Genomic DNA, 21,672 nt, shown 5'->3' on the forward strand with positions numbered 1-21,672 from the left:
TAGTAAACAGCTAATAGAGAGAGATATAGATAGATAGAGAAAGAGACATACACACACAGAGAGATGAGAGAGAGAGAGAGAGAGAGAGAGAGAGAGAGAAAGGGGAAGAGAGAGAGAGAGAGAGACAGAGAAGAGAGAAGATGAGTGTATTGTATGCATGTGTTGGAGGGACATGGGGACATGTACTAGGAGGGCTATTTTATTTGTATGTTGTTTTTCTTTTCTTTTCTTTTCTTTTTTTTCAAGACAGGGTTTCTCTGTGGTTTTGGAGCCTGTCCTGGAACTAGCTCTTGTAGACCAGGCTGGTCTCGAACTCACAGAGATCCGCCTGCCTCTGCCTCCCAAGTGCTGGGATTAAAGGCATGTGCCACCACCGCCCGGCTTATGTTGTTCTTAATTTGCCCAAGATTTATATGTTAGAAAAAAAGTTGAATGTAGCATTGATGAACCTATTTCACCCAAATCAGTATTGATTAAATTTCTGACACACTGGGCCAGGGTTAGGGGTCTTTGAGTTAGAAACAAGCTGGCTGATGACCTGCCTTCTAAGGGTGGTTCTTATGGTTGCAGGAGACGGATAAGAGCTTGTTACGGTAAGGTACTGGTATAGTTAGGATGCACATGGACAGTGTTTAGTAGTAAAGCCTATTTGGAGAACTGACTCTGGGCTCAGTGGTATAGCACTTGGCATGTGTGAGGCCCTGGGTTCGCTCGTGCCACAAACAAACATCTACAAAACAAAATAAACCCAGAGAGCTTTGGCTGCTGAAATGTGCTTACCAGAAAAGGGAATGCTAAATAACTTAACTATAAACAAAGGTATCCTTAGAAAATGGATTTGTTACTTTCTTCTTTCTGTGACTAAGTACCTGGTAACTCAAGAGACCAAGATTTGTTGTGGCTCACACTTTGGGGAATACAGTCTACCATGACAAGGTAGGGTTTTTGGCAGGACTAGGAGGTGGTTAGTGACCATTCCTTTACCGTCAGGAAACAGAAGGAGAGGAACAGTGCAAGTATTCCCTAAATTTTCTCCTTTTCCCTTTATATTCAGTCTGGGTCTCCATCCTGTGGTACAGTGCCACCCATGTTTACCATGGAAACTTTCTCCTCAGCCACACCTCTCTAGAAATATCGTCATACACATGCCCAGAAGTGTGTCTCCTAGGTGACTCTAAATTCAGCTGCAATGACAATAAAAATTAACCATCACAGTGATACAGTCTTGCACAACACTACCCAGGGGAGCAGCCCCTAGCCACTTGTGAATATTTAAGTTTAAATTCGTGTTAATTAAAATTTATTGCAATAAGACATTTCAATTCCTTGGCTATGCTAGCCTTATTTTAAATCCATAGCCACACACATTTAATGGCAGTGGCACTTGGCAGTGGAGACACATGACCTCAGTGGCCACATGTATGCAGTGGTGGTATAGACACATGATCTCTCCATTAGGGGAGAGATTCCTACTGAACAGGGATCTGCAGAGGAAGAGGGAGGTTAAACAAATATTTGGTAAGATCTGTGCCCACAAATAGAGATTATGTCCAAAGAAAGAGCTCATTCATGCCACATCATGAGTTTAGACCTTACCCGTTAGGCTAGACAGCAATCTTTTTCTATGAATCACCGGATAGTAAATATGCTGAGCTCTTTAGACCACGTGAATTTTGCCAAAAACAATATAACTCTGCTACTGTATCATGAGACCAACTTCAGACAATGAGTGATCTTGGCTGTGTTCCAGTTGGGCTTTATTTGAAGGGAGGGGGAAGAACTTAACAATGGGCTGGATTTGATTCACAAGCTATATTTTGTTGACCCCTGCATGAGGCCAATGGAAGCCATATGTGTGTTATGATTAGAATATTATATAATTGTGTGCCTAGAAAGTACTTTCCAGTAGCTGAGTGAAGATGGATTCAGGGAGTGTAAGATCCAAGACAATAGCAGTCTGGTCAATGAGGATATGACCAAAGTTCTGAACATAGCTTATGACATGTGACTGGAGAAAAGGCAATGTCAGGGTGTTGGTGGCAGTGGAGAATATATAAAATGAGAGAACCTAGAGACTGCACTCACCAACTTATAAAGTGCACACAAAGGAACAGATTTGAGAAAGATGACTTCATTAGAGTCAGGTGACATTTGAGCATCTGAGTCATCAGCAAAGACGTAGCAGCTGACACTTGCAGAGGCAAAGAAGACCCAGGGAGTCAGGAGATGTTTGAGGAAGATGAAGATGTGCTGGGAGCCTTACCAGATGGAAGGTACATTAAGAGCCTGGGAGGCAGCTGCTAAAGGTTTGCAAAGGCAAATGGGGAAGATAGAGCTGGGGGAGTCAAGAACTTTGCAAATGACGCTGGAAAGACTGAGAAGATACCATTGGATCTGGCAATCGGGAAACGGTTTGAACATCACCTAAAATTGATTTTGCAAAGAAAAAAAAAAGATCCGAAGCCGGGCGGTGGTGGCGCACGCCTTTAATCCCAGCACTCGGGAGGCAGAGGCAGGTGGATCTCTGTGAGTTCGAGACCAGCCTGGTCTACAAGAGCTAGTTCCAGGACAGGCTCCAAAACCACAGAGAAACCCTGTCTCAAAAAACCAAAAAAAAAAAAAAAAAAAAAAAAAAGATCCGAAATCTGGATCTTTCTTGTTGGGAACCACGTTGAGCAGAACGAGAATGACGACTTATTTCTCCTTTGTTGTTAGGATCGCATGAAGGCAGCGGGCAGTGAGCATCTTCCAAAGCTCATTATATAAAGTATATGCAGCGATCACTCTGTGGACAGGAAGGCAGGTGGGATTTGATTCTGTCACTCTAGGTGAAACTTTGTAAGCTTCCTAGAATGACTTCATGTTGTGAATCTTTGCAAATTTACATTTGGAATTCAGATTTTAGGTTAAATGAGAGAAAAATGAGAATCTTAGGCCAGTGATCCTAAAGGGGGCTTTACTTTTCTTGTAATAACCATTCCTTTTAAAATTAATTTTTAGCTTTTTATTTTTGAAGTTATATTATAATTACATTGTTTCTCCCTTCCCTTTCCTCCCTTTAAACCATACCCTTCCTTACTCTACTTCAAATCCATGGCCTCTGGATGGAGGTGGGTGGTCCTTGGTCTTCCCACAGGGCAGGGAACCCTGATTACTCTTAGGGATGATGAGGGAGGGGGACTTGATGGGGGAGGGGGAGGGAAATGGGAGGTGGTGGCGGGGAGAAGGCAGAAATCTTTAATAAATAAAAAAATAAAAAAATAAATAAATAAATAAACCAAAAACAAATCCATGGCCTCTTTTTTTTTAACTAATCATTGTTGTATGAATATTCTTATATAGAAATATGAATATTCTTATATATAAAAAATATAATACAGATATTGTGGTAGTCTGAATGTAATTGGTCCCATAATCTCATAGAGAGTGGCACTATTAGGAGGTGTGGCTTATTGGAGTAGGTGTGGCCTTATTGGAGAGTCACTGTAGGGGTGGGCTTTGATGTTTCTTATGCTCAGAACACCACCGAGTGGTGTCAGTAGACTTCCTGTAGCCTGCAAGATGTAGGAATCTCAGCTCCAGCACCATGTCTGCCTGCATGCTGCCATGCTTCCTGCCATGATTGTAACGGACTGAACCTCTGAAACTGTAAGCAAGCCACCCCGATTAAAGGTTTTCTTTATAAGAGTCGCCATGGTCATGATGTCTTGTCACAGCAATAGAAACCGTAACTAAGAAAGATATCCATACAAATTCCTAATTACATATAAATATTTTATCCTGAAGCTATCTTAATAAAAACTAACTAGCAGCATATTTAATATAGAATCATGGGATTGAGTGTTCTGTTTTTATCATTTAATGGTCAAAAGATTAGTTAATGCTTCTTGGAAACATTTTAAATGAATTATAGTCACCTTTAAAAAGGTTGATAGCAGACAAATATTTCACATGCTTTCTGGATGAATGTATCTCACCAAATGTAGATCAATGTGCTTCTATTTTTTTTAATCTTGGAAAAAAATGGACAAAGTTCATGGTTTATAGGAAGTGCTTCTTCCTCTAGAAGTTATTTGATCCTAAAAGAATCGCTTAATTTGGAGCATGAAAGTTGAACACCTGACGTTGGTACAGTTTTGTTTCATCCATATGAGCCACATTCCAGGAGCAATAAGGAAGAAGCTCCTGCATCCTGGAAACTACTGGGTCTCCAGGAGCAACTGGGATGCAGTTGCAACTTCCACACAGTTTTCTCAGGGGTGACTTTGCTCTCAGGTGGGGCTCCTCTGAACTTCCTGGCCACACCATGCTCTGATCTGAAAAGTCATTGTGAGAGCTCGTAGCTCCTCTTGCATGGGCGGAAAGATCTCTAAAGGGCAAAGCATTGAAAGATGCTGATTCTGTACTAAGCAATGCTGAAAGTAAAAGCTAGTTACTGTACACCTCTTCCTTGTTTGTGATTCTGAGATAATAGAGGTAGACTCACACACAGAGCTTTGTAAGAACTTAAAAATGTGACCATCACATATCAACAAATAAGTAAAACCACAAAAAGAGGAGCAATAATAGAAATGGTGGTGGAGAAAATCCATAGACGTTAGTAATATTACATTACATAAAATCAATAGATACATTGTTATGATTCATTATTATATACTATAATAATAAAAAGGCATGATAATCATACAGATGCCAAATGAAGTGACTCAAAAATCCATCTGTCATAATCTTACAATAACAAAATTAGGGTAAGAAAATATAAACGGGTACTGTCTTAGTTTCACAAGTAATTCTTTCCATAATTGAGAACAGATACTAAATAGATTGTAGTGATTAGAAGAAAAATCAACAGACTAAAGTCTACAGTATTTACACACAAATGTAATGATTTTTAAGGAAATTAAAACATAGAAGACCAGCTAAAATAAATGACTATAATCCCAAAAGAGATAGATTGACAATTTGTGTCTGAATGAATTAAAAAAAATAAATTAAGAATTTATCACTTAGAGAATATTACTTAGATGGCAATAAATAAGTGCCCTAACTGTAAATTTAGAGGAAGGAATCATAGAAATTACCCAACAGAGTGGAATGTTTAATAGTAATTCGATAGCAATTAAGGGAAATTGATTTAAAGCAGTCCTTATTTTATTCACTAAGAAGTAAACCTACAGAAACCTTAAATTTCATTTTCTTAGTCTATATATGCATAAACTAACAAAATTTAATCTCTTTGATTGCCTCTTGGATTTTAACCTAAGGAAATGATCAACTCTATGGATGTGAGTATTTCAGATTTTCTGGCAGTCACAACTCTCTAAGAGAACTACTGTATCATCACAGAATATGTTACAATCAATACAAGAACTGTGAACAGTGTGGGGTGTGGTAGACAAGCAGCTCTCTGAGCTCAAGGCCAGTCTGGTCTACAAAGTTAGTTCTAAGAAAACCAGGGCTACACAGAAAAACCTTATCTCTAGAAACCCAATAAACAAATAAATAAAAAGCAAGCAGACAAACAAGCAAATAAATAATAAGTTTCAAACAGTGGGTATCAACATGGAAATATGAATTACTCTTATGTTAAAGGTGACAAGATTTATAAAATATGATAATGTACAGGTACATGCATTTAATCCTAGCATTTGGGAGGCAGAGACAGGCAGATCTCTGTGAGTTCAATGCCAGCCTAGTCTACAGAGCAAATTTAAGGCCAGCCAAGGCTACACAGAGAAGCCCTGTCTGAAAAGTAAGACAAGACAAAAAGAAAATATGATAATGAATATGGTTATGGACAAAGATTGAATGGCTAAGTTATATAAGGGAAATAGCTATGGCAGTGGATATTTTCAAGTTACCTTTGATATATTTTAGATAATATATATACAAAAATATGGAAGACCAGTCAAAGAAGTAGAACCAATTTTCATAAATTTCTTTCGATTAAAAAAAACCCTCTCAAACTATATGTCTAAAGAGAAGGGGTCATAGTATCAATTTATCACAATTCACCAATAACCTTGTACCAACCAACCTAGTGAGACCCAGGCAGAGATATCAGCAAGACTAAACACGCAGCAGCGAGTTCACTTTGTGTTCGCTTCACTAGGTCAGTGGCTTTTTCTTTACCTTAGAGAACAGAGTAAAGCACATTAGCCACACTTTCGGCGGCACAGTTTGACCTGGATATTTCTGGTTCCTAATTACTTAACACCCTGTCCCTTTTCTTTCTCTCTGTCTTTCCAGATCAATGACCGTGTCTCCAGGAACAATCTAAGAGAATTCAATGCATTGAAACTTTCGCAATGTAATAGTGCCTAGCATAAAGGAAGCGGCTGACAACCACTTCATTAGTTACTGTTTGTTATTGTACGTCTAATTTTGAAAGAGCATGGAAAGACTTGCACCTTTTGTATCTCAGGACAATGCTAAGCTTACAGGAAAAAGAAATAATTTTTCTATTGCGAAGGAAATGAACACTTGTTATTCCCCAGGTTATCCCATCTGTCAGTCTGTCTTCTGGCATTCTCATAAAGTGGTGGAGTGAGAATACGCTATTTCTATAGAATTAGAACAGTCTAGTGCCAGAAAGTGAACTCACACAAATGCCCTCAGATACACAAAGCTCCCTCTCCAACTCTGAACATGAGTGTTTCTTTTCCCCTTTTAAATAATGAAATCTCACTTATTTTGTGAATTAAGATGTCCACAATCAGGGGAACCCAGAACCTTCCATGCTCTTTGAACACCATACCTATCACTCATTGTCAGTTCTTGGGACATATCAGTGAATAAACCTAAGCAAAACCGCATCAGCACCAGTTTGAGGATGATGATGCTTTTGTTTTATCAAATAAGTGTGGTGCCATAAGCAGGGGCTTAGTGTTTCCCAACATTTCACATAAACTGATTAACACGAGTACCCTTGTTCCCATCTGGAGTGGGAGGATTTTGTTTTAAATGTTGTCATTACTTATTAACGTAGAAGCGCAGTTTTCCCTTAATTAGATTAGGCTTTTGTAAAATTAGGAGCCCACCAACACACGTATATACTGTCATCTTAACATATGCAAGATCACATAACCAAATAAATATTAAAGGCTTCTGATGAGAATTTCACCGATGGAGAAGGGAAAGGCTGCCGGCAGGCTGTGGCCAGTCAAGAGCCATTAGGGCAGGTAAATGAGCAGTGAAAGTTTTCACGGAGCAGTGAAGTCGCTGCCGTCTGCTAAGGGAAGTGTCAGGCGGAGTGGAAGAGGCACGATGCAGTGCCGGAGGTATCGCAGCAATGACATGCATTCCATCCAGTGTTGTGCTTAGGAAGACATTTACCGAAATGTTAATAGAGATGCTTGGGTACTTGGACTTTTGTTTTCTGAAAAGTACATCACCATTGCTGCGTGTTCCACTTTCACAGGAGGGGAAAATAATGAAGTTTTTTTTTTTTTTTTTTTTTTTTTTTTTTTCTTAACATTTGAGGGAGAAAGATTTATTGCTTTATTTTTTCTCTTGGTGTATAGATGGCAACTATATACATGCATTGGTTGAGAGTATAGAATATAAAGAATATGAAGGCTATTGAATTTATAGCTCCTCTTGCTGAGTCTATGACATTTCAACTTTCCCTAACATTTTAGTGTAAAACATTTAAATCACATGCATGAGCTTTTTAATTGAAGTTGAAGGTGAATGCCTGTACATCTGCCACCCAGCTTGCTCAGTTCCGTAGGCTGGTTCTTGTTTCAGCCCACTTATCCATTTAATCACCCATCTTTCCTTAGAGGAGATAGATGCATCCCAGAGTAAATTGTAGACCTCAGTATCCCATTTGCTACCACTTTTAAGCCATCCCCAAATTCCTTTCACACACATATACTGAATACTAGCCCAGAACCTTCCAGGAGGCTGGTATATATTTAATCTAATTGTCAACTCTAGACACGACTTCTACTCCAAACATGTTCCAAATCAGCAACCTTTTCAAGGGACAAAGTTCTTAAACCTCAACCTGATTCTTTCTATATTCCAGAATTACACATTGTGTTCACTAAAGAATAGATCCAGAAACAGAAACTGCTTAGGGGTCATCGGGTCCACTGTATTCAGGAAATAATCATGGAACAGAAAGAATGGACTGTGTAGGATCGCTATTCATGTTTGCTGATGAAGATAGACTCAGCCTGGCTGTGCGGGGGTGGGCAACAAGGAGGAATAGAGTTTCTCTGCATGGGAAAGCTAAGAAACGAAGATGGAGGCAAGGCTTCTCCGCCCAGTTATAGTTCCCAGGAGCCCTAACTTTTATCAAGCACCCCTCTATGTTTCTCCATTGTGGGCTAAGTTCTCTTAAACATTTTCTAGAATAGCAAACAGTGTATATTGCCAAAGACAAACTTCTGTTATAGATATCTATAAATACACAGTTTATTGCCATTTAGTCAAACAGAGATGTTAACAATGAAACCAGTAAGTAATTACAAATGCAGAGATGCGTTAGTTTCTAGTTCTTTAAGTGTCTTTGCCTAAGAAGATACTGTCCTCCCAAGTCCAGTTTGACCACTTGTGTGCAATAAACCCAAGGGAAAGAGAAACCCATTTCTCTCTGATCAAAAGGTGGGTCTGGCATCAGTCCCCAGGAATGTGCCTGCTGCCTACATACAGGGAGAGTGGATTACAAGGTAGAGGGACTTACCATGTGGGAAGGTGGACCAGTGAGGCCAACAATGATGTCACTCCTCCTCTCCTGCCTTGCTCTGCTTATCACTTTGACTGTACTTGCCCAGGTTAGTCGGTTCCTGCCTCTGAGAGCCAGTAGGCATGCTCAGTAGCTTCAGGTGAACTCTGCTTAGAAATCAGAAATTATAGTTCCTTCATTTCTGGTCATTTCTTGGCTGAACCATTCTTTGGAAACTCCCTGAGTCACCTTCTCCACCTCCTAGGTGACTAATCTGAACAATGTGCCTCTTTCAGGCCTGCTGTGCTGGGGTGGCCGTGCTCTGCCACAGGGAAACTCTGCCCTGCTCTCAACTGCTGTCTCATGTGGTTAGGGGTACAGGCAACAAAATTAGTTTCTCTTGTATGAATGCCCTCTTGTGATAAACTCAGCTGTCCCTCCCCCCCCACCCCCATGTTGTAGTGAATAGCATCGCAACAAGTTCAATGGACCACTTCCACACATTGGCAAATCAAAATGTGTGCATGCGCAGTAGCCTCCCAAGTGTGTTCTTAGTGGATGTTACCGGAATTCTTTCATAGAAACATCTGTGGTAAATCATATGGTGCAGATGTTTATGTTACCTCTCCTGCTCTTTGTCTCTGCCAGGGTTTACATAAGGGTTGGATTTATTGCCGTCTTATCAGTATTTACAGATGAACTCCAGGGACAGAATAGTGATTCTCAACTCAGGTTTTAGAATTTCACGCCTGGGATTAAGACACATGACAAAATCCTGAAAATTTTGGTGAGGCAAGTTCATTTTTGTCTATATTTTAAAAGTGCATATGACATTTTGGAGGTGAGAAGACCTTTTACAAAGCAAAAGCTCTCAATATATATGAAGAGACAGGGAAGCATTCTTTAACCTCTTTAAAATCCCCCTGCCTCCGACACTTTAATTTAGGTCTGTTTTGAGGGTTCTTTGCATTGAAGACCTGTTTGGAAGGATTAGGTTTGGCCTTGTTAGAGGCGGTGTGGTCTTGTTGGAGGAGCTGGGTCATTGAGAGTGGGCTTTGAGGTTTCAAAAGCCCACCCAGGCTCAATGTCCCCCCTCCCCCTCTCTTTCTCCCTGCTGCCTGTGGTGAGGATATACAGCTCTCTGCTCAGGGGCCGTGCCTGCTTGCCTGTGTGCGGCAAGGCTTCCTGCTGTAAAGATAACGAACTAGCCCTCTGAAGCTGTTAGTTATGGTGTCTCTTCACAGCAATAGAACAGTGACTAAGACGGTAATTTTGAGACACCAGTCCAAAATGATAAGTATTTGTGTAAGAAGATGCAGGAGCCTAGAACGGAAGCATGTGATATGAAAGACTATGATAAACATGGGGTTTTATGAATTGCATAGAGTCAGGAGTCTAGAGGAGTCAGGCTGTGTGGGAAATGGGCTTTTGCATGAAACAGGCGGTACCAGAAAGAGGTGGGTAAAGGTGACATGTGTTGTATGATATATTTTTTTTTGTTTGTGTTCTGACAAGTAAAGCTTGCTTGGAGACCAGCATAGCTAGCCAATAGTTAACCATGGAGGCCAGGCAGTGGAGGCACACACCTTTAAGCCCAGCACTTGGGAGGAGAAAGCAGGAAGATGTGGAGTTCAAGGCCACCTGGGCTACTGAGATTGAACCAGTCTAAAAGAGAAACAGAGCCAGGCAGTGGAGGAGGCTCACGCCTTTAATCCCAGCATCAGGAGGTGGAGACAGGATCTCGCCCTTTCAGTCTGAGGATTCATAGAGACAGGAGCCCTCACTCGGTCTGAGATTTCATAGAGGTAAGAAGCCTAGTGGCTGCTACTCTGCTTCTCTGATCTTTCATTTTCACCCTAATATCTGACTCTGGGCTTTTATTTGATAAGACTAATTAGGATCTCACTGCAGACAAGAGTGAAATCAGTAACGCAGCAGGTATGTGTTGGCATTTACTTTTGATCTCAGCACTCATGAGGCAAAGGCAGAGACGAGAAGGGTTTTGTAAGGATGAGGCCAGTCTAATATGTATGTATATATGTGTGTGTGTGTGTATAATGTACACACACATATAGATACACACATACATATACGCACACACATAATCACCTAGTTACCTATATGGGAACATATTAGATGCTCAGCTCGCATTACAAATGTAAAAATAATCCTCACACTTAAAGATTTAAATGTCTGGTCGAGTGGTGGTGGCACACATCTTTGTTTCCAGGACTTGGGAGCCAGAAGCAGGCAGATCATAGTGAGTCTGTGGTCAGCCTGGTCTACAAATTGAGTTCCAGGACAGTCAGAATTGTTACACAGAGAAATCCCCTCTAGAAAAACAAAACAAAATGAAACAAACAAACAAACAGAAAATGTTTAAATGTCCATATCAAGTGTTTTAAAAAATATTCAAGGAAAAACTAAGAAAATGGCTTTATTACTTAGGGGTAATAACTTCTTTAAAACCACACAAAACCAGACAATAATAAAATTCTTACTCTAAAATTTGACAACATAGACTAACATTTTAAATGTCTGGCCAGTGAGATGGCTCACTGAGCAAAACGCTTGTTGCCAAGACAGACTCTCTGAGTTTGATCTCTGGGACCCACATACTAAAGGGAGGGAACCAACTCCCACGAGTTTGCCCTCCAAGCTCCACAGGCCTGCTGTGGCATGTGCATACCCTTTCCCGCCAGGCACACATAGGCAAATATTCATAATGTAAAAGATTTTCAGATGTCTATATGAAAGTAGGAAGGAAGTCAGTTTTATTCTGAGAGAATAAATTTTGCAAAGCACATAGTTGACATGAGATTAGAGCCTAAAAATAGATGGGAATCTCTATAAACTAACGCAAAGAGATTATCTGTGAAAACAGAGTAGAAGAATGTATACCCTCACACTAGCAAGGCTGGAAATAGTGGCAAGAAATGAAACACTTCTTGAGACTAGAGAAACGAATTGCAATTGGACTCTACAGCAGCATTTCAGTGGGCAGAGCCACCGCTGAGAGGTGGTGAATACATATTGACAACATCACAATGCACAATAAAAGAAAAACAATCCTTAGAGGCTGTTTAAAAACTAAGCGTTATTGTATTCATATTATATATGCCAAATAGCTAGTATATGCTATTTCATAGGCACTCACAGATGAAACAAAAGTATAAAACCATGACTATGAAGGCTAGATGCTGCTTTCGAAGCAGGGAAGGAAAGATACAGAACCGAAAAGGGACTAAAAGCAGAATTTAATTACTTCTTTTCAATTTATTAAGCAAGTGTCATAGTGCTACTATGAATTAAATATAGGAGGCAATAATGGGAAGTTATATTCTTAAATTAAATATGTATTTAATTTGTATTTATCTGTTTATGTTTGAGATAGAGTCTTCCCATGTGGCCCCAGGTGGCCTTGGACATGCTCATCCATGCTGCTCCTACCTCCCCACTACTGGGATTACAGACGTGGACCACTGTATTGCACGGTGTTATATTTAATAGAAGGGCACAGGAACGAAAGGTCAGAGAGAAGGCACAGTACCAACTGGGGAAGTGATATTGAAGTTACCAAAGTAAGAACTAGAAGACCACACCTATCACTTCAGAACAAATACAGTGTCTCAACCTAAGATCTGAGAAGTGGCCCTTGTCTCATTCCACAGGCACTGGCAAAATAACTGACTGAAAGATGTCACTTGAAAATTGAAATGCCTATCTGTGGCTTAAAACTTGTTGGGGGTTGCACGGAAAGTTTTAATTTTTCACATACTTGGCTTTTAGGGAGTTTGGAGAACAGCCGTCATGGCAACCTTCCAGTTCTGATTCCTTGGAATGCCATCTTTCCCCTAAGCCTCCATTGCAGTCCCTCAAGTTAACCTACTGGACTGTCCTAGCACATCACAACCTATATGCTTACTCTCTAACTTGGTGATGTTCCAAACTGGGAGGGGCATCATGCCGAGAACTATGAGGTAAAACTGGTAGTATTTAAGCCTTAAGCCAGGACCTAGGATTCCCATAAAGCTGATGCATGCCCACCACCGAAGGAGCCCCCCTCGAAATGTGAGTCAGCCATCTAGCATGTACCCTTTCGCTCAGCAGTCTTCAGTGACTCTGTGCTGCCCTGTGATAAACTCAATTCCCATGGCCTGAATCATCGTGTCCTTCAGAAATTCATCTGCAGGCAGCCTAGCCACTAAAGCATTGGTTCTCAACCTGTGGGGCTTGCATATCAGCTCTCCTGCATATCAGATATTTATAATACTATTCATAACAGTATCAAAATTACAATTATGATGTAGCAACATAGTGATTTTATGGTTGGGGAGGTCACTACAACACGAGACTGTATTGATGGGTCTCGGCATTAGGAATGCTGAGAACCAAAGCGCTAAAAGTGTGGGTATTAAGGGGTAGGGCCTTTGGGAGGCGTTCGTGCCTGAGGGGTCCCTCAGGTGTAGGACTGTCATGAAAGAGGCTAAAGGAACCTGTTTGTCCCTGCCAACACAGGAGCGTACCAGAGGAAGCCAGCAGTCTACCATCTGTCCAGTGGCTCTCACCAGAGCCTAGGTGTGTGATCCCCTGATCTTGGACTCTATAACCTCCAGAACCATGTGTACAGATTTCTGTTCATAACCACGCAGCTGAGATATTTCATTAGAGTAGTCAAAATAGACTAGACAGCCTTCATGGCCCAGTGATCACGTGTCTATGGCCTACTCCTTAATTACAGCTTGCCAATCTCCCTTCTTTCCATCCATCAGGCCTTAGAGACCCAAGCTCAACCTCGCTTGCATGCTTTTAATCTCTTGTTTCTTCAACTGGAAATCCTTAACTCCCTCCCCCATGCCAAGTTCTTCTCACCAGGCCCCACACCCAGGTTTCCATGTTACATTTTGGGGTGGACCCTTGAGCTTTCGAAGCTGCTGTGAGGGATCCAGGGTGCAGTTAGAGTGGAGAACCAGCTCTGTCTTAACCCTCAGCCCCCTAGAGACCAGACAGCAGCCTAAAGAGACCACCTCCCCTCTGTTCTCTAACTCATCGTCTTGATTATCTCCTTTAGACATCAGAGCACGATACATTGCTCATTTGTTTCGTCTGGGATTGTTCACCTCCCAGAGCAATGGCTCTCTCTGTGAGTGTGGTCTAGCAGCCTCTTCAGCAGAACGGGGAGTTAGTCAGAAATGCGAAGTCTCAGGCCCCACTCTGGGCCTTCCTGAGGATTCTGAGATGAACTGAAGTCTGAGAACTAAGGCAGTGAGGGGAGGCTTGGGGAAGACAAGATCCCCATCTGCGTTGTTCACACACTGTTTGCTGAGGAGCAGAGCCCAGATGTGGAGACAGGGCCCAGCAAGCCTTTGAGGGATGGATGAGCGCTAACATCTTAAGCAGATTTCCTTTGTTAAAGCTCACATGTAGACAGAAGGTTAAAGGCAAGAAATAAAACAAGCCAAGGAGCCCAAACACAGTCTTTACTTTATATCCCAAATTTATGCATAAAATATCTCTCTGCACATCATGAACATTTGAAAAACTTTGTGAATTATTAGAATCTCTGTTTCTCCATTTTTTCTAGTAAATTTTATAAATTGGGCATAGCTCAAACTATTTGACAATGTATCATCCTAATATTTTTATTTAGAACTGCAGAATTATCTGCTGTGTCTAAGGCCAGATATTTGAGAGGTTGAATCTATTGCTTTTGTCTTTTCCCTTTAAAAGTCCAGAATCATACTATGAGGGACAACATCAGAAAACTCTTAGACCAGCTCTGTATCTTTGCCTAGCTCCTGGAGAGGGTTTGGGTCAAGTTCTTGATGAAGAAATGAGGAGAATGAACCTGGATTCCAGTGCCCCTTGCTAGGTGAGACATGAGCTCAGCGCTGTGAGTTTGTAGAGCTAAGCCATCTAGTATTCATTCTCAACCGCCGCAAGTGCTTTTGGGCTTCATTTCTACAAATTTCTTCAGTTTCCTTACCAATACATTGTTGGGCGAGCACAAGAAAAGGCAAATTTCCCAGTAACCACTTGGGTTATCAAATGATCCCACATATGGATGGTGTCTCGCCTGGATGTTCCTGCCTGAAGGAGGCTGGTGTTACCGGAGTAACACAGCAGAAGAGCTTGGGGAAGGGGATGGGTGAGGATTAGAGATGCCTAATCACTTCATCTCTGCCTCTGAATTCTGGAACAAAGATAGAGAAAGTCAGGAGCCCAGCCTTTCAGGCTCCCATCCCAGGAACACCTGACATATTTCCCTGGAGTTAGCCCTCTGAAAACAAGGAAATTCATGGTAGTCATGACAGAAGTAGGCAGGGCCACTGATAAGCATGACCATCTCTGTGAAGAACTGCCCTCAACTCCAGGAGACAGTCCTTTCTTTCTCATGGAACTGCTCTTTCTAGAATGTTGCATAATGAAAAAAAAACAAACCCAAGTTCTGAGAACTGACAGATTTGTGATCATAACCCAATTCCAATATTTAATGATTGTGTGCCTGTGAACATGTTATCTACTCTGTCTCTGAGACTTAGCTCACTGGGCTGTAAAATGCACAAAGGCTTAGGTATTGTGTATTATTGTTTAAAATAATGCCTCCCAGAGCTTATAGACTTGAACACGTGGTTTTCACTGCTGGAGTGGTTCTGGGCAGTTGTGGTGCCTTTAGGAGGTAGGGCCTCGCTGGAGGAAGTGGGTTACTGGTGTGTGTGTGGGGGGTAGGTCTTATGGCATACACACTAACCCCAATTCCAGCCAGAGTGTTTTTGTTTCCTGATCTGCTGATCTGCTGAGCCACAGCCTCACACTCCCATTGCCAGGGACAAGAGCTGGTCCTACTGCCATTGCCTTCTCCACCATAGTGAACAGCATTCCATTACACGATGGCCCAGAATAAGCTCTGCTTCCCTTAGGTTGTTCAGTAGCAGAGTGACAAGGGATACATCTAACACAGGCAGTTGATATCTCTAGGAGTTATTACATGATTTAATAACGTATCTCTGGCTCACCCATGTTAGCTGCTAATATCACTTTCTTCTTGGGCTCCTGGGAAGTGTCTATATCTGCTTAAGAAAGTGTGTTGGGGATTGGAAGGAAGGAGACCAGCTTCCCCCAGTGTCTGGTATGTGCCTGGGCTGTGATGGCCGCTTTTTAATTATGCTTTTCTATTCCCGTCAGTTCAGGTGTAAAATCCCTACCTGCACTGGAGCCACTAGACGGAGAAACGAACCTGGAGTTTAAGAGACTTACAAAAAAAGCATAGGAGTGGAAAGGAAAGTTAACGGATCAGGAGCATAAGTGCAGATGTTTGTTATTACACTACACAGTCTCTCAGGGTCTGCCCATTATAATGTGGTTGTAGTGTGCCAAAGATAATTCTGGCCAAAGTATAATTTTGATAATCTGCAAAGACATACACACACACACACACACACACACACAAAGGTAGGCATGCATTTACAGTATTGCAGAGGGGTTACTTATGTGTCTGTCACTGTCAAGAGGCAAACTTTAAATGTATCCATAAGAAAGGAACTGGTATTGGAAGTCTTTAATAACTGTGTGTGTGTGTGTGTGTGTGTGTGTTCCCCACTTGGTCATTTTCTGATAGTTTTGTCAATGAAAAATCATCAATGCTTATGGTGAGCTTTTCTATATTACAGTAAGGAAAAGGAGGAATGAAACAAAAATAACTGAAATGTCCACTTGTACTGAGAGAGAGAGAGAGAAATAGAAATAAGAGGAAAACATAACAGAAATCTCCAATCATATGAAAATGATTAACATAAATTACGGATACCACATAATAGTTTGAAATGTCCTGTCACTAAAAATGACATTGTAACTTAGATATTAGCCAAGCTATTTTAAATTAAAATGCAGTGAGAAATGACTTTACACGTTACAATAGCACAGGAAATTATACTTATAAAATATGTATTTAAACTGATGAAATCCTAGGAGAATATGCACAAATGTATAGATTGTTCCTTAGGATTATAGAATTCTTTATTGTTTCATTTATATAGATCTATGTTTCTAAGAAGCTCTTCAACTAATAGTTTTACTTTTACAGTAAGAAAATGGCATTTCTGGAGAAATAGCTAGTCAGTTCAGTTTCTTTTCTTTTCCGAAATTGTCACACCGTTTCTCTGTAGAAACCCACCTGCAGCTGTAAACCACAATGCTCCCCTTTAGTTTGGAAGATGGCATCAGTAACAAAGTCAGGCCGTTTTCGAAGAATCCTGGACCCAATAGACTCAGCATGGAGAGACTGCGGGGTGGGTGACACCTCAGACATAGCTTCTGGGAGGGCTGTGCACCTCCATTTCCTCAGTGTGTGCGCACCCCTCCCCTCTGACTCTGCAACTCTCACCCCATCTCCCTTCCTGCTCACTCTCACCCCCACTGCACTGACCTCTACCCTCTCTTCATCCTGCCTCAAACCCTTCACTTTCCCCATGACAACAAATGTAGTTCACCAACTGTAGTCCACCAACTGTGTCTGTATCGGAACAAGGGATGGCATATCCCCAGTCTTTGTTGGGTGTCTGGTGGTGTACAGAGATGGTCTTGACATGAAAGAAAAATGGCTCTCTTCCTGAGTCAGTGAGTACAGTCCCACACCGTTTGGAGGAAGTTAAATTGTTTTAGATAAATAATGGGAAATTGGTGGAGCAGAATGCCAGTGTTTTAACTTAGCTGAGCTGTAAATTAAGCTAGGGTTTGCGACACACCTGGGAACCCACTCACTGTTTTAATGGGCTCCAATAATGATTGCTGAATAACTTTGGGAACACAGCCTGTCCCTAAGGTTTGGACGACTCAAGCTTTGCTTTCTTTGCTTAATTAAAATAATAAAATGCATTTTCAAACACAGCAATTCCTTTTCCAACATCCCCTATGTCGTTGCCAAGTGGCACCCCTCAGCAGCAAGGCTGCCAGAGGTACATCACTGGGATCTCGGTCTGAGACCCAAAGCACTCACCGGGGAGCCGTGGCTATGTTACTGCCCCATTCAACCATTTTCTTCGGTGTCAAAGACAAAGAATTCAACTCTTGGTTCTGAGTCAGATACCTTCCTTCCTTCTGACAGCTAGCCTCAGAAAAGGGAACTCCCAAAGCCTCGATCTCAAAGGGCATCATAGACGCAGCAGCTTCCTCCACACAAGGACAGCAGTGGGCAAGGGACAAGTCTACAGGCAGTGAGAACCTGACCATAAGTCCCGTCTTCCCCAGTATAGAAGACTGGCATGCTTGCCAGGAGACCAGAGAGCCAGAAGATCGGTGACTTACCATGGTTGTTGGGAAGAGCTGCTACGCCTTGGCACTCTGTGACCCTGCAAAGGCTGTGACGCCGGCAATGAGTGTGCAAGTTAGCTGTGAAGAGCATACTTCCTTTTCTGAGCAGTGTGGTCTAACCAGCCTTCACACGTTGATATGGAAGGTTCTATTTGCATTTTATCTCAGCCCAGGAACATTGTATGACTGGCCAGGTTTCTCTTTGTTATAGTTAACAACCCGAGAGAAAGGGGAAACTTTGAGGCTGAAAGATTAACACCAAATTTAAAATGGGTCTGGATTCTGAATTCTCAGGATTATTAACCTGTTTATACTTAACAGCCTCTATTTTTGGGATACATGTGAATGTACCTTTTGATTATCTATCTGCCTCTATCTATCTATCTATCTATCTATCTATCTATCTATCTATCTATCTATCTATCTATCTATCTGTGTCTATCTAATATCTTATGTCTATTAATCATCCATCCATCTATATCTATCAATCTATTGTTTGTCCACATCTATTTACCCATCTACCCATCCATTTATGAAGGATCACAATAAAATGCTAATAGTTTATTGACTTAATTGGAGGTATAACAAGTATTTCTTGTTTTGTTTTATGCCGTTTTTTAGTTTTTCAAGTTTGAAAGCATACCAGTTTAGTAAAAAAAAATAACTATAAAATTAAAAAAGGATGAAAAGAACCTGAGCATTCACTCAACAACTTCAAATACATTAGAGCCCCTGCTGTGAAACTTAAGCGGCAGCACTATTCATGAAGCTCATCCCAGAATGTCATTCATGTCACTCGGAAAGCGCAGTAAACGTTAAGCTAAGAGATGGGTTTCTTAATAGTGGAGCAATGCTTGTTAGTGCCGGCTGCTTTTGACACCCACATTGCTAAAGAGATACATTCTGAACTAGCTACAGTTCAGGGCATTTTATCTTTTTCTCAGACCTCATCATTCCCAATCAGCCACTCCAAGAACATCCTGATGCATGATTTAGCTCATTTATTTTGAGTGCAAAGTTTGCCATCAAAGTGAGTTCAAGGGCATGGGTAATTTTCTGTTCCACAGCCAAAGAAAGGCAGCTGAATCCTAAGCTCTGGGCCCCAGGCTTCTAGATCTTCTGTTAGTTCTGGGGTGTTTGTTTATTAAGCCCAAGGTCACTAAGTTTCTGTACAGGACACTGAGCTATCTTTAGTCACTACCATATCCATACAGAATAAACCTTAAACAACAAATATATTCTCTGATATTTCTTCCTTTTTCTTCCCCCTTTCCCTTATGATTTATTGAGGACAGGGAATCTCTGTGTAACAGACCTGACTTCCTGGAATTCTCTTGTAGACCAGGCTGGCCTTGAGCTCTTCAAGATCTGCCTGACTCTGCCTTTTGAGTGCTGGGATTCAAGGAGTGCGCTACCACGCCCAGTTCTTATTTCTTTCTTAATATGAAAATATTTCTAAGAAACAGTTTGCAATTAAAAATGTAGATAGCCAAAAAAATTAATAAAGGGGCCGAATGGTGGGGGTGCACTTCTTTAATCCCAGCACTCAGGAGGCAGAGGCAGGCGGATCTCTGGGAGTTCGAGGCCAGCCTGGTCTACAAGAGCTAGTTCCGGGAAGGGCACCAAAGCTACAGAGAAACCCTGTCTCGAAAAACCAAAAAATAATAATAATAAATAAATAAAAATAAATAAATAAATAATAGATAAATAAGTGTAAATAGCATTATTGCTGGAGAAAAAGAGCAAGATATGACTGGGAAACCAGGGCCAGGCTACAAAGCAATCTGGTGATTGCCCTGACATTTTTAGGCATTATGAAGAGGAGTGGAACTTAAGGTGTGGTCCTAATCTAGGGTGGTGGGCAGCAACTGGAAACTGCCTGGCTTTTGACATCCTATAAACAACCCATGAATACAGGAGGACACTCAGGGCAAAGCAGCACTATGGAAAGCAAGCTTTTAGATGTGACACATTTGGACATGAGGGCATTCGGGTGGAACTGTCCAGAAGCGCTCTGTTGGAACGGAGAGTATCACAGAACATGTACTGGTTAGGGCTGAAACAATAGCCTTTAGCGAGGCTGCACACCAGACTCACCTGGGGAACTTTTAAAACCTGCCTATGTGCAAACCCCCTCAGCCTCTCAACCAGGCTCTCTTGGGTTGAAGCCTAAACATCAGGATTTGTTTAAACCTCCCAGGTGAGCCCCAAGTTTTTGAAGGCATTTCATTATATGCTACAGGATGTCTTATTCTTAGTATCACCGTACTCTTTATACCCAAAACTGAATAAAAATGACATGATAAATTTAGCAGTTGTTTGTTAAAAGTGTAGCCAGTTAGACCAGCCTCTGGGTACAGAAACTTGCAGAATCATCACAGTTATCTGAATCCCATTTGAACCTGGGCTTGTCTCTAAATGCAGGGTGAGGTAAATTTTTGTTACTGCTGAAGTTTTAAGGAAGCCACTTTGGCTGAGACAGGGAAGGCAACGGAGTTGTGTTTCCTAACTCTAAACACCCAACCGGTTCTTATTTTTATTTTTGGAACTATAGAGGTTATGCGAAACATTCCACCTTGCTATGAGGGAAAATAAAGCGATCATATTTCCTGTGAACTCAGCTAAGTCCACCAGGCCCTGATTAACGCGAAGAGACAGGAAATACACCAGAGACATGCATCAAGGCCTTGGGATCATCTTCAAAAGGTAAAGCAAGCTGCATTTTCTCAGCCTGAGCTCTGAACCGATACCTGCTCCTGTCAGGGAGGAGTCGCCCAGGGAATGCAGAGTGTTGATAGTTCTTCAAACAGTGCGGTCTGTGCTCTCTCTTCCCATTTGCATTGCAGGAAATAAATTTTTTTTCTGCTCAGGCAAAGGAGAAAGGAGCATGCATGTCCCGTGGTCACCATGGTGACTTTATGGAAATGGTGAAGCCCAGAGACATGGATGTGTGAAAGGAACCAAGTGCACATAAAAGATAAAGTCAGTTTACAGTAGATGAAGGAAAGAGCAACGACCGAATTTAAGTTCCACTAGGGATCATGTTTTTAAACACTGCTAATGCTTTATCAATTATGTCGTCAAAGGAGCGTGGCGGACATTGCAGAGAAGGTCGGGGAGACATGATTTCTCACACCATTTCTTCTTTATAACCAGGAAGATTAGCATTTTAACAGACAGCTATTCCATGTACCCGACACTAACATGCCTGGATAGGAGATACGAGAGAGGAGAACACAGGGATTGTGATGACACCTCCTCCTGGGAGTTTCCTCAGGCACCACCCCCGACTTTCTGGAGTCTTTCGAATACACCCACGATGATGCTCTTCAGTGTGTTTGTCTTTTTTGCTTCAATGGTGTTACGTGGGTTGGGTTAAATTGTACCTCCTCAGTGAGAATTATTTTTCACACTGCCCTCTACCCCCGACCCCTACATTGTAAATTAGGTTTTTTTTTTTTTTTTTCAGACCTATTTGGGACTTCTGTGTTCTTTTTTGAATCTGATTAAAACAGATATGGCTTTGTATGCTGATACTGCATACATATGCCATCCCACAAAGCCCGCCATGGGCAATTGCTCGACTGAAACAGAAGTGCATGCTGGGACGGTGGCGCTGCTGCCCTCTGACGTGCATCCAAATCAGACATGACTAGTGACCCGGCTTCCCACGCCAAACCCACTGGCAA

At 41.6% G+C, this 21,672-nt stretch overlaps 1 protein-coding gene across 5 annotated transcripts in view; it reads right to left on the minus strand.

Moving 5' to 3' along the window:
* The window catches only part of Fyb1 (FYN binding protein 1), a 130,603-nt gene extending 112,568 nt beyond the window's left edge, over positions 1-18,035 (minus strand). For all 5 annotated transcript variants that reach the window (XM_057790180.1, XM_057790178.1, XM_057790179.1 and 2 more), the window contains exon 1: positions 17,978-18,035. In XM_057790180.1, coding sequence (XP_057646163.1) covers positions 17,978-17,980 — 3 coding nt within the window. In that variant the 5' untranslated portion in view covers positions 17,981-18,035. The remainder of the gene's footprint in view (positions 1-17,977) is intronic.
* Between the last annotated feature and the right edge of the window lie 3,637 nt (positions 18,036-21,672).

The sequence above is a fragment of the Chionomys nivalis genome, chromosome 15 (genome assembly GCF_950005125.1).
Source record: "Chionomys nivalis chromosome 15, mChiNiv1.1, whole genome shotgun sequence".
In the NCBI taxonomy this organism is placed as follows: domain Eukaryota; kingdom Metazoa; phylum Chordata; class Mammalia; order Rodentia; family Cricetidae; genus Chionomys; species Chionomys nivalis.